Source organism: Phocoena phocoena, chromosome 14, assembly GCF_963924675.1.
Source record: "Phocoena phocoena chromosome 14, mPhoPho1.1, whole genome shotgun sequence".
Taxonomy (NCBI): Eukaryota; Metazoa; Chordata; class Mammalia; order Artiodactyla; family Phocoenidae; genus Phocoena; species Phocoena phocoena.
In genome coordinates, this window is record NC_089232.1 from 51733456 (window position 1) to 51748991 (window position 15536).

Here is a 15536-nt window from a genome sequence, read left to right on the forward strand (position 1 = left end):
TCAGTCCCCATTTTGCTTTAAAATGGACAAGTCTTTGGTTAAAGTTCTACATTTTGGGCATTTGTTATTAATTAAAATGGTCCCCAAACCAATAAATGGTGCTGATGTATTATTAGTTTACAAGACTTCACTTAACTTGTTTCTGATGCAGTGGGAGGCTACAGATATTATTCATTTATTATAACATGTCATCGATAGTTTCAACCTTTCACTTAAAAGCAGAGAAATCAATAGGTTTAGCCAGTATTTCTCTGTTCATTTTCTGTTATAATCTAGACTATACAGTATTTTGCAGTAACTATAGATAGTGTTCCACAGTATATGTGATTATGATTGGCAAGATGTATAGAATTAAATTTAGAGTTAGCTTAGTCGGAATAAGTCAATATTAGACTGTTCAGTAATTCTGCATTAACTATATAGTACGTTGTCAGGTAATGCTTATTTAAAAACCCCAAACCATTCCATTTACAAGAGAAATTGTTGCAAATGTATAAAACGGCAGATATACAAGGAGAACACCAAACGTACTTTATTAGCACAAAAAAGCAGCCGTAACAAGGCACAGCAAGCGGAAACATACATTAGCAGTCAAAGGGTTAGTGTTGCATACAAATATAGCTTTTCTTTTTTGTGGCCTTGGCGATAGCCACTGGGATGTAAAAGAACTTTCTGTAGCAGCCGGTAAGGAAACTAAGGAGCACTCACCAGTGGTACAGAGCACGTTAACAAAAAGACAGAAGAATGGATTCGACTACTTTAGTGCAAAATGTCCAGGACGGAGCTGTAAATTCAGTCCAACACTAAGAAGCGAACACTAGAACTTGGTACTACTTCCAAAATAGCTCACTCAAGTAGTACTGCATACTATTCTAAGTGACAAAAAGGTGCTAAGTAAAGTTATTTACAGATACAGCGGTTGTACAGTACCTTTTAAATCAGCAATTTAGGTTTAAGATTTTTCCATTAAAAATTAAGTGCACCGAAATTCTATAACTCGTACTTAAGCAATTCGGCTATGAGAGTTTACAACAAAGAGATAAATGCTGCCATCTAAATTATGAATTCCAGTTTAACAATAATCTCAACAGTCAGCAACCACTGTAGTATTACCTGACTTGTTTGGGTATCTTTCAGTCTCATTTTCTTCGTGGTTCACAAACTCATCACGGGCATAGAAAAAGGTCCACCTTTAATGAATCAGCGATTATGACTGCACATGTCACCTTAAAAAAATCACACGCAGGCCTACCCTGCAGCAGCTGTTCCCAATGTGTTACGTTAAAGCGCTCATTAAAAAGTGAATACTTAAGGCCTTAAATAAAAAAAATTCTACTACCAACTTTTCATAAGTCTGAAATCTTAAGAACTACTACTTAGAAAGCTGGTTTACTTAACAGTACCTTTTGCAGAAGAGAAAAGGAGACTACCAACACTTACGTGAATTGCACCGCACTACGCCCCTGTGGCCAGAAAACTGCACTTTTTTCTAAAAGGAAGGCAGTCTTTATTTTTTGGACTTCCAAAGCTTGATTTATAGTAACTACAAACATCACTACTTTTGGAAGGTTATAGAAAAATCCCTAGAAAAAATAATAATTTCAAACATTAGTCACACTGTTGAAATACTCATCCAATATTAATAATTTGTTCTTCAGTAAGAAATAGAATTCTTCATAGCAAATGCCCCAGAGTTGCTTCGCTCAGTTAACTACAGCCATTAAAAACCAAACTGTCAGCTAAATCGGCAGAACGTTTTTGTAGCCTTACCGAACACCTGCAGCTGTATCCTCTGTTGTCTCGACAGGCACCGCGTTTATCTGAGTAACAGCAGATTGCACCTGACAAATACTAACACTAAGCTTACATACTGTGCTGAAAAAACCCAACACTGATATGTGTGCTTGCTAGAGGCGCACTGCCCGATGCGCATAAAAGCAGATCTAGTTAATGCCCTTTGGGGACAGGAGGGTTTACTTTGCCTTGACCGGTTCTCGTTCTAGCCAGCGAACTCTAACCTTTTGTTTATAATGATACTCTTTTAAAAAATCCTGTAACATTGACGGTAAAGGGAGCCCATCAATTCCATCATACGTAGTGCATCTGCAGATGACTGCACGGCAGATGTACTGCAGGCTAAAAGGGAAGGTCCTATTTAGTGATATCGTAAGCAACGGTTCAAAAAACATGCAAGAACTGGGGTCTTTGTAATGTTCCAAAAGTCCTGTTACGGTGGAGGAGTGAAACACACACGGGTCGTGAGCATCAAAACTAAAGTTGTGATTCCACTGTTCAATTCGGGCATGCAGGGATCTGTTGTAGCGACGGAAGCTCACAGAGAAGAGGTAGTCCTCCTGTGCAGAGTCCCTGAGCAAAAATGTACCTTCAGGTTTCCCTTCCAGAAGGGCTTCTGCTTCGTAACGGTCCATCACTCCCCAGTAACAGGGATTACCTGTGATCTGAAGCAAATCCGGCACGAGGCAGTGTATGTAATCAATCTGTGTATGGACTTTCCAAGCTCCCTGTCTGCTAACGTGGGCATGGCTGTCTCCAGATACCTGACGTTGCTTCTGCCTCCGTGACTGCAAACACAGCGTGGTTGTGTCCTCTTCGGAGTCACAATTAGCTTGTGGAATTGCAGAATTGTCCCCATTTATTTCAGTCATTCCAGGAGCTAACTTTGGTCCCAGTTTATATAACGGGTTAACCTGTGCAGTGGCTTCAAACGTATGTATTTGTGCGTTGGGAGGGGGGTCAACCCCTTCTTCAATACTAAGCCGCCTTCTCTCTCGAAGCCTATCTTCTTCATCTTCTGTAGAAACCAAGGATGGATCAAATGTATCAAAAAATGTTGAATGTGGGCTCACAGGGGCTGTATGCTGTTTAATCAAATGCCATTTTTGGGCCAAATCCGAGCCAGCAGGAAAAGGGCATTTCTCAAGCATTAACTCAGAAAGGTGTATTTTTCTTTTATTAGAAAAGAGGGGCTTTGACTGCTTGTTGTAAGTTCTCATGGGAAAACACAAGCCCACAGTATCCTGCAACCTCTGTCTCAGAGAGCGACTTCCTACGGCTCTGCTGGAAACGCTGTCCATGTCGTGCACAGAGCTTACACCATATCGCCTCTCTCTCCTTTGAAGTCCACTTCGAGTTCTACCAAACTTTTTATCGGTATCTAGTGAACTCTGTGTCTTTGTAGAACAGGAATGTTTCTTCTTCCCACCCCAAGGAGCATGTCGAGAGTAGGAATCTCTTCTTGCAAGTCTTGTTCCTGGGGTGACACATGAGTCATTATCCTTTTCAATGCTTATTTCAACAATCTGAGGAATTTCAGTGGCACAGTTTCGGTTTCTCCTTGAAGAATTCTTTGAAGGGCTTAACCCCAGTTGTAAGGCAACATTTTCTCTTAAGGGACTGCTTTGTTGCTGAGGAGCTGAGTCTCCTATACTGATGTTTTTGTCTTTGACAGACAAACATCTGTTGGAGTTCATATCCACATTTTCACTACGGCTTCCTCCCTCATGACTGAAGAGATTCTGACACCTGTATTTGAAGTTATTCCACATTTTCCCCACTTTATCCATTGATTATAAGACCTAAAGACAAAAACAGGAAAAGGAGAAAATAAGTTAATCAAAGTAGTGTGTGAAAACAGAAAAGGCAGTAAGTACCCACCCACCCCCCTTCTTCTCATTGGAAATTTCAGGGGTTCTGGTCAGAAATTCAGCTTACATTGCCCTGCTAACGTGATGAGGCTCTTACAGTGTCTGGCAGCTGTAAGGACAGCAGGCCCTTCTGTGGCACTATTATTCAAGCTAGTCCTCGCTATGCACGTCCTTTCAGATAGACTACTCAGAACTCGGGGGAAGGAAACAAACCCTTAAACTCTGGTTGGTTTTTTCCTATGCATGTTCATTATGACATTGATTTCTGTCTCCTTTCTTTGAAGAATTTAGGTACTGCCTCAAGTATTACGAAGGGAAAGTATGTTCTGTATTGTTGAAAGGTATCTGCATTCAACTTCTCAAAAGTGATAATCAGGGCCACATTTCTGTAATGCATTAGTTAAAAAACCTTTAAGTAGTAATCTTACCAATTTCACTTACCAACTAACCGCCGCTCTACTCATCTGGCAGTCTAAACCTTACAGGTCAATCACCTGTAAACATTCCATATCTGCCCTCCTCGCCCTAGGACATAACAAATTTTATCCATGATTTTGAAGAAGCAGTTTGAGTATAATGGAAAATAGGACAAAAGAAAATAAAATTTGGGTTTAAATGGAAGATGTCTTTAAGCTTCCCAATTCTTAACCCTGGAACAGCTTGAAAATAACAGTAATAGAAAAAAAGTTATGATACTTTAGTAAATAAAAAACAAAAAAAATGCAATTTGGCATCTTTATTCTTACTCCTTTAAAAAAAATCTAGGGCTTCCCTGGTGGCACATTGGTTGGGAGTCCACCTGCCGATGCAGGGGATGCGGGTTTGTGCCCCGGTCCGGGAAGATCCCACAGGCTGCGGAGCGGCTGGGCCCGTGAGCCATGGCCACTGAGCCTGTGCGTCCGGAGCCTGTGCTCCGCAGCGGGAGAGTCCACAACAGTGAGAGGCCCGCGTAGAGAAAAAAAAAAAAAAAAAAAAATCTAAAGCAGTTTATGGCATTTTATAAGTGAGTTATTTTAAAACTACAACATTTATAGGCACACTGTCTCATTCAGTAACCTAAAAGTCAACATTAGATGAAATGGAAACGCCTAAACTTAAAATTCAACTAGTTTTGTCACAACATGACAGCCAGAAGTTTTTAAAAAGTGTTCTTTTTCTATTTTGCCATTTAGTAAATATGGCACTTTTTCCGCTGAATTTTTTGTTCATGTTTACTATGTCATTAGGTACTATTCTGCACAGTTTAAAATCAGTATCGGAAAACTATCTGAGTTGTTTCTTATAGTGGTGAGAGTCATTACAGCTGATCCTTCCATAACTGACTAATCCTCTTTGTCAGAAATACCTGCATTTTTCAAGAAGCTGAGTAGGATCAAGAAAAATAAAGAATAAACTTTCTTAAGATGAGTTACATATCTTCCCTTTAGTTTCTTACAGAAAGGGCTCTTGGACTAACAGTGCTCTTGGACTAGTGACAATGCCAACATAGAGAATTTATGTCTATAAAATCATAAATTGTACTTTCAGATTCTTCTTTACTAAAAGCATACTGTTAAGTGGTATATATTCTAATAAAATCTATTAGATGGAACTGTTAAATCTTATTAAACTCTGTCAGAACATTCTGTCTCTTCCTCCTTGCAAAAAAAAATTTTTGTAAGCCTTTTCTGAGGCTTACACCATTCGAACTTAACATGCCTGTTGTTATCACTTACTGTTTTTTTATATTAAGATTTCACTCATAGCCCTGTTATTTTTAGGACTAATTCCTGCTACATTCCTGTTGACTCCAAAATTTGTAGATCTACTCTTCCGATACCCTGGTCCCTTCTAGCCTGGCTTCCTTCTCATTTCTTTGAGTTGCTTTTTATTTTTACCTAATTCATACATTTGTAGTTCCAAAGGTCAAATACTACTACGAGGCTTATAACAAAGAAGAGCATTGCCTGGAACATCCTCTCCATTCTTGATTCCCACTCCCAGGGAATCAAGGAAAATTACTTTGAATTCTGTTAGCTGTTTCTTGCTGCTATGTTCCTCATTGTTTCTAGATAACATGTTCATATTGCTATTGGTTGATAATATTCTATTGGGTGATGGAAATAACTTACCCCCAAAATTTTGAGGGCATTATTCCACTGTTGGCTAGTGGCTTCAACATGGCTGTTGAAAAGTCTAATATCACACCAATTCCCAGTCTTCTGTATGTGACCTGTTTTTATTTCGTGAAAAATTGTACCTCTTCTTTTTCTCCTTAGTGTGGGACCTTTTCTACACTCGTTGTGCCAGGCCCTTTCAGTGTCTTTTTATTCCCCCACCTTCCCTCCCTCCCTCCTGACAAATCCTTTTCATTAGACACTCGACCACTTAGATTCATCTTTTGATTATCATATATCTTCAAGATTGCATTTCTTTTCATTTTCTATTGGTAGATTTCTTTGGTATTACTTTCTAACAGTTCTCTAACAGTTCTCTTGCAGTTACAATTCTTCCTATCACAGTTTTAATTTCCAAGACCATTTTCTTGTTCTCTGAATGTTTTTTAAAATAATAGATTTATTTATTTATTTACTTTTGGCTGCGCTGGGTCTTTGTTTCTGCATGCAGGCTTTCTCTAGTTGTGGCGAGCGGGGGTTAGTTACTCTTCGTTGCAGTGTGCGGGCTTCTCATTGTGGTGGCTTCTCTTGTTGCGGAGCACGGGCTCTAGGCGTGCGGGCTTCAGTAGTTGTGGTACGCAGGCTCAGCAGTTGTGGCTCACGGGCTCTAGAGCACAGGCTCAGTAGTTGTGGCGCATGGGCTTAGTTGCTCCGCAGCATGTGGGATCTTCCCGGACCAGGGCTCGAACTCGTGTCCCCTGCATTGGCAGGCAGATTCTTAACCACTGCGCCACCAGGGAAGTCCTGAATGTTCTTTTTAATAGCATCCTATTCTAGCTTCTTGGATATAATATCTCATTTCTCTACAGATACAAAGTGTAAAATGTTTTTTTAACATTTTAAATATTTTTATCTCTTTCTTCTTAGTACCTTATTTTTTTCTCCTTAAATCTTTAGGTCTTTGTTTTTTATTTACTTCAGAGGCTTTCCGCAAGCGTCTGATGATGCATCACCACTGACATGCTGATCAGAAGCTCTGTCCACTTGGGGAGGTGGGGGTGAGTGGGCGGTGCTTGTCAACTGGCTTTATTACAAGGTGATGAGACAATGAGTTGGTTTTTTATTAGGGAATCCTCAGAAGTTAGCATCTGTAAACCTTGTCTCCTGGCTGCTCATCCCAGAGAGAAATGCTCCAATCTCCTGTCTGGGGCACAGACACCTGACTGCCACGCTCTGAGAACAGGGAAAAGGGAATGGTGAGGTCTTAACCTCAACATTCAGACTTTCGCTTAGTCCCTGTTTTTCAAAAGTTGTCCTTATTTTCACAAGATATCCCTTCAGTTACGAATAACTTCTTAGATTAAATTTCTCCCAGCTCTAACCTCTTGTTTTATCCAAGGTAAAGGAACAATCGTTTCCAGGCTGCTCAGGGTGAAGGAGGACACATGGGAGACTGATACACAGACTTCCCACCGTTCCTGTTTTCAGCTCCATACTCCACCCTTACCTTCTGAGGTAACTGGTTTCTTGAATTTCTGAGCCAGCAGCATAAACTGGGTTGCTTCTTTTTTTTTTTTTTTTTTGCGGTACGCGGGCCTCTCACTGCTGTGGCCCCTCCCATTGCGGAGCACAGGCTCCGGACGCACAGGCTCAGCGGCCATGGCTCACGGGCCCAGCCGCTCTGCGGCATGTAGGATCTTCCCAGACCGGGACACGAACCTGTGTCCCCTGCATCGGCAGGCGGACTCTCAACCACTGCGCCACCAGGGAAGCCCTGGGTTGCTTCTTTTTAACATCAGGTTTTTAGATCAGCTTTCTCAGTTCTACTAATTTCTACAAACCTGCTTCTATCAAAAACTTGTTGACCAATCAGGCCTACTTCTTTCTCCTCTCATTTGCTTTCTACTTGTGATTTATGCCTTCTATGTTTTTTATTCCTTTCATTTCAGTGGGGTTCTAGGAGGGCGTAAAGATAAAATGCCAAAGTTCAATCTGACATATTTAACCGGAAAGTCTCCCTTTTGCTGTTAAAGAGAGTGAATGGTCCTGCACAGAAAATCCCCCACCCAGATTAATGATTTCTTCCAAACAGAGAAAGAGCAAATTTTTCTGGGATGAGGGAATCCATACAATAATGCTGGCTGTAAAATATAATCACCTGGATGTAACTGGAAAAATATACAGCTTTTTAAACTGTACACAGGCCCCCTCCCAAGAAATTCTGATTCAACTGGCCTGGAGTTGGGCCTGGACACTGCTATTTTTTATAAGCTCTCTGAGTGATTCTAGAGCAGTGTAAAAAAGCCACTGGCCTAGGGTAGCCTGGTCAGAGGCTCCAATGGTAGCTGTGAAAGAGACAAGTAAAAGGACACTGCTCTGTAGTGGTTGGTAGCATGTGAATAGTACTAAATAAACTACCTACCACAATCTTATCACTGTTTCCTTTTTTTATTTTTGCCATGTATACAAGAGGCCTGCAGAATCTTAGGAGGAACTGCCTAGAACAGTGCCTCTTAAATTATATGTAGTGGGCTTCCCTGGTGGCACAGTGGTTGAGAGTCTGCCTGCCGATGCAGGGGACACGGGTTCGTGCCCCGGTCCGGGAAGATCCCATATGCTGCGGAGTGGCTAGGCCCGTGAGCCATGGCCGCTGAGCCTGAGCGTCCGGAGCCTGTGCTCCGCAGCGGGAGAGGCCACAATAGTGAGAGGCCCGCGTACCGCAAAAAAAAAAAAAAAAAAAAAAATTATATGTAGTGAAGAGCCAGTTTCTTTTTAACTTCACAGACTGATTCTTTTGTAAGATATAATAATAAATTGCTTAAAAAGTGAAATGTAGGGGCTTCCCTGGTGGCGCAGTGGTTGAGAGTCCGCCTGCTGATGCAGGGGACGCGGGTTCGTGCCCCGGTCCGGGGAGATCCCACATGCCGCGGAGCGGCTGGGCCTGCGCGCCATGGCCGCTGAGCCTGTGCTCCGCAACGGGAGAGGCCACAACAGTGAGAGGCCCGCGTACCGCAAAAAAAAAAAAAAAAAAAGAAATGTAAAAAAGGATATATGAAATACAAGTGCCAAGTTTCTTATTAGATTGAACAGATATAAAGTAACGGTTAAATTGCTATAAAATATTTTAAATTCTTGCTTCAATTTCTATACTTAACCTGTCATAAACTGGTAACAAACTGTAGGCCGGCACCAGTTCATGGTCCATACTTTAAATAGCTCTGGTCTAGAGCTGTGCTGTCTGATATATGTGGTTACTGAGTCCTTGAAATGTGGCTAGTGCCACATATTGAAATAACAATAGTTTGCATACAACTGGTAAAATATAGAATTAAAATTAATTTCATCTGCTTTTTACTTTTTAAATGTGGCCACTAGAAAATTTTAAGTTACATATATGGTTCAAATTATATTTCTGTTGGACAGTACTGATCTAGAGAAGGGGTCAGCAGGCTATAGACCGAGAAGCAAATCTGGCCTGTGGCCTATTTCTGTATAGACTCAGCTAAGAATGGTTTTTACATTTTTAAAAGGGATTACAAAAACAAAAAAACCCACAAAGAACGTTCGACAGAGACCACAGGTAGCCTACAAAGCCTAAAGTATTTTCTCTCTGGCTCTTTACAGAAGAAGTTTGTTGACCTTGGTCTAGTGTATGTAAGATTATAAACCACACCACTGCAGAAACTAAAAGAGCAATATTCAAAAAGTACAGAAATCTCTCTTCTCCATGTTTATAAGATAAATTCTGTAGCTACCTAAAGATATTTCTTTGACAAGCAAATTATACCTAAAAAAATGACTGTCCATTTTAGAAAGCGACCAAACTTAAAACCACTTATTCCATATACAGTTCTTTGTAAGCTGTATAAACAAGTGGGACATGCAGAAAACATTTGTCCTTGCCAGGTGACAGTAGCAGTTTCTAACACTAAGCCTTTGGTTCAGTTTCACAGACAGAGCGTGATATTTAGTGGTTTCTCTGTTCCTAACGTGGAGACTGCTGCTAGATTGCATCGTGACAAAATACCCTAATTTAAAGAAAGACTATTATGCTTCCACACCCCTTTGGGGACAGAAAGTAGATTTTTCCTAAGATGGGGAATGCTATGTGGGCAGCTGTAATACTGGGAAGAAAATCACTGATAGTGATTCATAGAAGAGTCCATGTAAGAATCAGGAAGGCATTTCAACTATCTTATTAATATTTACAATGTCAGTCTGAGGTTCTTTTATTTGTTTTCTTGTTAAGTTTTTGGGAATGTGTTTGGCTGAAACCCTTTGAGAACTAAATTAAAACTCTGTTACTTTATGGTTTTATATAAAGTTACACAGGGCTATAAAAAAGTGTTAAATTTCAATTGTATTGATTCTAGATTGAAAGTTCATCATTCACATTTCTATACCTGCAGAGTTATGCTTAAAACTATCCAAAGCAAATTTCTGAAAAGTCATTCCTTCCTTGAAGGACAATCATAATTTAAAATTGGTTTTATAATAATGTAGTAAGTAAACTAGCTTTTGCTGAAAAATGATACTTAACAGGATAAGCTATAAATCAGAATTATGAAATATCAGAGGTCAAATTCTATTACTACAAAAATTTACATATATTAAAAAAGTAAAGACCATACATAGTCAATGGCCCTCTTAATACCAAGCAGTATCTATTACAAAATTTCCACAAAACAAAATAATTGAAATAGTTCCCAGTTCATTTCAATGGGACTTGATCCACACTTTATTAGAAATAAATTAAATTCAGTAAGTTTTAAGACTACATGGCATGCCACAGTGAGTAAAGAGGAAGAATGTGACCCAACTAAAATCCCTCCTCTACTGTTTAGTCTACCTAGGCTACTTAAGTCATGGTAATACCTTTCCAATAGAAAGCTCTTCAGTTACAGTACAGAAACTGGGACACATGGCTGATTAACGTATTTCTGTGCTAAAGTCAGGTACAAGAGGCAGTTCAGGAGATTCCATTTTTGAGTGATATTTTGGTGACATTTCAATAATTTTTAGAAAAAAAGAATACAGTGTTAAATATTAAAGACTGACCCAGAAATCCAGGGATGCATGGCTATCATAGCTATACTCCCTTAAAAGAATCTGAGAACCACTGGAGTTTTTTAGAAAATTATTTAAAAATTATTTACATACTTTACTGTGACATGATCTATATTATCCAACTGGATGCCTGTTTATCTTTTATACTGTTATTTAATATTATATTCAACCATATAAAATTGCTGTTTTGTGGGTAATAAATGGCTACATAATTCAACCTCAGAGTTACAGTATTGCACTATAGATAATATATCAATACAGTAGACCACGTACATGTGCACTCAAAAACCGTGGAGTCCACCGACCTAGTACACTTGGAGACTTCTTCCCATCAGCTAAGTTATACTTTTATTTTGCTTCCAGACCTGTTCATGCCATTTATACTTATTATTGTAATTAGCTGATTTGTTAATTAACTTAACAGAATGCGGGGGAGTAGGGAAGACTGAGTAGAATGACTTTGAAATACTCAGTAGAAGTGAGATACTTATGTTGCTGAATTAGATACAGGCAAGAAAATAGTTTTAAAAATTGGAAAAAATATTGCAAAAATACATAAGGATTCTAAACTCAGAATGTATCAGAAGAGTCTAAATTCTTGTTCTACTTTTAAAAAACCCAAACTGTAAATCTGAGAGGATATATTATGGGTGTGGTTTCTGAAAGATAAACAATATGGAACTGGCAGCTAATGGACCTACTCCCAAAGAAAAGGCCTTTGTCCCTTAATAACAAGACTGACAAATGAACATGCAGTCATGTTCTTAGAGTAAAAATTTTAAGGCATGCATCCCTTTTTATGATTTCTTACTTTATTAGACTCTGCAGACTACTGTCTCTGACTGAATCAAAGGAGAGGTCTTCCTTAATAATCATTTAATTAATTTTACAGTAGTGCCAGGTGGGAGTAGTACAAAGTCCTACTGATAACAGGGAGTCATGATCTAGATTAAGGGATGGTGAGCAACGAAGACTTCTCTCCGAGGAGGTGGTATTTTAAAATTTTGTCCTAAAGGATGAGTAAGAATGAATTAGGGACAGTGTTCCACAGGTAGAGGCAGCAGCATTTGCAAAGGTCCTGAAGCAGGAATAAGCATGGCATGAACAATGGCCGAAGCTAACATAGACTAGCAAGTGAAGGGAAGAGTGCCAAGATGAAGTGGAAGAGGTAGGCAGGCCTCTAATCCACGGTAAGAGCCTAAGAAAGGATGTTGATACTGCACAAAGACTACTACAGAGGTCCAGGTAAGAACTCGACTAGGGTGGTGATAGTGGAGATAGAGATAGATTTGAAATGTTTAGAAGATAAACCTGCAGGATTAAAGAATGCCTTGAAATGGGGAATGAGGAGGAGGTGTCAAAAATGAGTTTCCGGCTTGGGCAAATGGGTGGAAAGAGATGCTATTTCAGAGACAGAAAACACAATCGACAGAGCAGTTTTGGCAAGTGAAGGGTTGAAGAGAGTTAATAAATTCAATTTAGGAAACATTGCAGTTGAGACTGTCATTGAGACATCCCAGCGAAACCTCATCAGTCTGAGTGTATATTCAGATAATCTATCACTATACAGCAGGGGTGATAAACTACCGTTACTTGCATCTATACATATGAATCTCAAAGATATAATGCTTAGAGAAAGATACGAAATTAAGATATATACACTATGAATCAATTTATCTTTTAAACAGGCAAAGTCCAAAATATGTTGTTGAGATATGTATACATATCTAGTAAGAATATAAAAGGCAGGTAAATGGTTACCTTTGTGGGGAGGGATATAGAATTAGTGAGAGGCACTCAGAAGGCTTCTAAAACACTGTTAAGTTCCTACTTGTTTGGCTGGGTAAAGGCTGTATGATTTTTACTTACTAAATATTCTTTAGACTTCACTTACAATTTTACACATTCTTTCCTGTACACGATACATTGCACAATAAAATTTTAAAAATTATACAGCCACATTTTGACCATAATGGGAATTAATAACCAAGTATTAAACAAAAAATACCCACTAGGAAAATAAAAGGCTTTCAGGTAAAAGAAGAATTCAAAACTGAAAATTAGACTATTTAGAAAATAGCATATTAATCTTTGGGGGATTTTTTTTCTGTATGGCAATTTGGTGGTTTATCAAAATGTTCCATTAAAGGATGGAACTGATATTACAATTTGACAAACCTAGCACGTGCACACTCAAAAGAAAACTACTGGCTTGCTCCACTTTAATTGCAATGTGTGAAACATTACTCTGACCAAAAGAACCCAGAGCAAAAGGTATATTCACAGGCCTATTGTGAATGTTTTGGTGTCTATATTCTATGCCTATCATCTACTATGAAAGTCATAACTCTTTCTGTAGGCTTGTATACCACTTGAAAATGTTCTGATATTATTATAACTAATGGATCTATATGACTAAATTTCACTTCTTTTCTAGAATACTACTTTCAACTATATGGTCAATTAAGAATATGTTTGCTCCAATAAAGATGTTAAAAAATAAAATAAATAAAAACAATAAAATTATCAAAAAAAAGAACATGTTTGAAACCACATGCCTAATTTCAAGGGATGAAAGAAGTTTAAGAAGTTGATATATTTCTTTCTTTATATTAAGTGAAATACAGTAGTACATCTTAAAAAAGAAGAAAAAAGAAAAAGGACATAAAATCAAATTAAGAGTAACAGTGTTATATAGACTCTGCATTAATACTGCCCCCCCAAAAAAAGACAATTTAAGAGCTCTTTCTTTTTCTGATTAAAAAAAAAAAAGTATCTAAAATTTGCATCTCTGCTTCTTCAATTTTACTCACACAATTCTAATTTCCAGTGTCATACAGGAGGGCGCTCTGAACCATCAAAATCCCAGATTCTTAAACCCTGTAGTGATTCTGCCTGAACTTTGCTTAGGGGCAACATAATGAAAAGGGCATAGGCAAGAGACAGTCAGTTGAGGGGGTGTGGTAGGGAGGAGGCTGAATTCCAACTTCACCACTTACGAATGCTGTGAACTTTGATGTAGTCCTTCATATTTCTGAACCTCAGTGTCCCTCTTGATAAAATGAGGATAACAATATCCACCTCATGGGTTGGATGTGAGGATTAGAAACCATATCTATAAAGCCTTTGGCTCCCAGGAGACACTCAAAAGACAGGAACTTTTCAAATGTTACCAGTACTATCTAGCATAAAGCTTTAGCTTCTCTTTCTTTTTATAAATGATTCTCCCTTTCATTTCTTCTAGGACACGCCACAAATGTCAGTATTTTCCTATGCACAACACATGCGGGATTGCAAGTTCTATTATTTATCATTTAAACCTCTATACTATTCCCTAGGAAACATTACAGGGATTTCAGTGTTCCTTAGCAGTTGAAGCTATAGCTCATCTACAACCTGAACGAAGCATAGCCAATCTGTGTAGTACTGGGCAAGGCCCAGGAACATAATCCTTATTCATTTTTTTGCTTCAAAATTCCTTTTTAGTCTTTAACACCACCACAATTTAAATTTTACCATATAGATACTGCACACTAGGGAGGCATAAAATCCTAAGCTATGCTTCCTTTTCTATGGAGAAAGTATCTTATGTAATATACTAACAAACATACTATTCATTGAAATGTTTCTTATCTGGCCAGCATTACTGGCAGACTGTGGTGGAACACAAAGAACGTGTGCTTTCGCTTCAGAGAGCCCTAAAAGCAAATCCAGGCACTCACTAGCTGTGTGAAATCTAAGCCTCAGCCTTTCCATCTAAAAATAGGAACAACTACCCCTCTCTTACAAGGGTTTTTAAGAGGATAACATGACATAAAGGTACGTACAGCTGAGTCTATAACAGGGGCTCAAAAATGGTAGCTTCTGTTATACGACCAATCCACAGGGCAGCAGAAGCTACATGTTGGTGACAGCAGCAAAAAGCAGAACTTTCTACTAAGCATCATAACAGTATGTGATTAGTGCTGTCTCGGCAATGCCTGCAACGTTCCCTAGAGCACAGGGCATCAACCCCACCCCTACCCCACAACACACAAATCTCCCTTACGACCAAAAGGTGAACTTAGAAAGAAACGAAGACCAACACAGCAACTCTCAACTCTCAGTTGAGAAACCTCGTGGATCAAGCTGCCACACTGGTTAGCCTTAACCCAGAAAAGGATCTCTGATTTGGGACTGCTTAACAATGAGCTCACTGTGATCCTGCTAATAATTTACAAAGTGTACTCAATTACCAATGGTAAGTGAGCAGCTGTAATCTGGACCATTTCCTTCTCTAGGAAGGATAACCATTTTGTAACTCTAGTAGTTTAGTATCACAAGAAATACAAAGACTCTAAGGACTAAAATGATTTTTTTTTAAATAGTAACACTTTCCTTCTGTTGTTTACCTAAAACCACTTAGAATACAGTTATCATTCCTTTACAAACTAAAGTATACTACTCTCTTCTATGCCAGATTATAGGTCTGAAGAAACCAAGGTCTTCAAATAATTTGACAGCTTGTAATGAATCGAAGAAAGAAAGAAAGAAAGAAAAAAAAACATAATCAGGACAACTTCCTTTGTTTTTTAATCTAGATCCTCAAACTGGCCTAAGTAAAAAGAAATTTTAAACATCTTGAAATTAGTCTATGCTTTAGAAAGATATTTGGAAGGAGTACTGGGAGAGGTAAAGACAAACAGGATACCTTTTAACCATTTAAGAA

The 15536-nt window shown here is 38.7% G+C and overlaps 1 protein-coding gene across 2 annotated transcripts in view; it reads right to left on the bottom strand.

Moving 5' to 3' along the window:
* Window positions 1-508: 508 nt before the first annotated feature.
* SOCS5 (suppressor of cytokine signaling 5) overlaps window positions 509-15536 on the bottom strand; it is a 58808-nt gene continuing 43780 nt past the window's right edge. For both annotated transcript variants that reach the window (XM_065891145.1, XM_065891146.1), the window contains exon 2: window positions 509-3596. In XM_065891145.1, the coding sequence (XP_065747217.1) occupies window positions 1974-3584 (1611 nt within the window). In that variant the 5' untranslated portion in view covers window positions 3585-3596 and the 3' untranslated portion in view covers window positions 509-1973. The remainder of the gene's footprint in view (window positions 3597-15536) is intronic.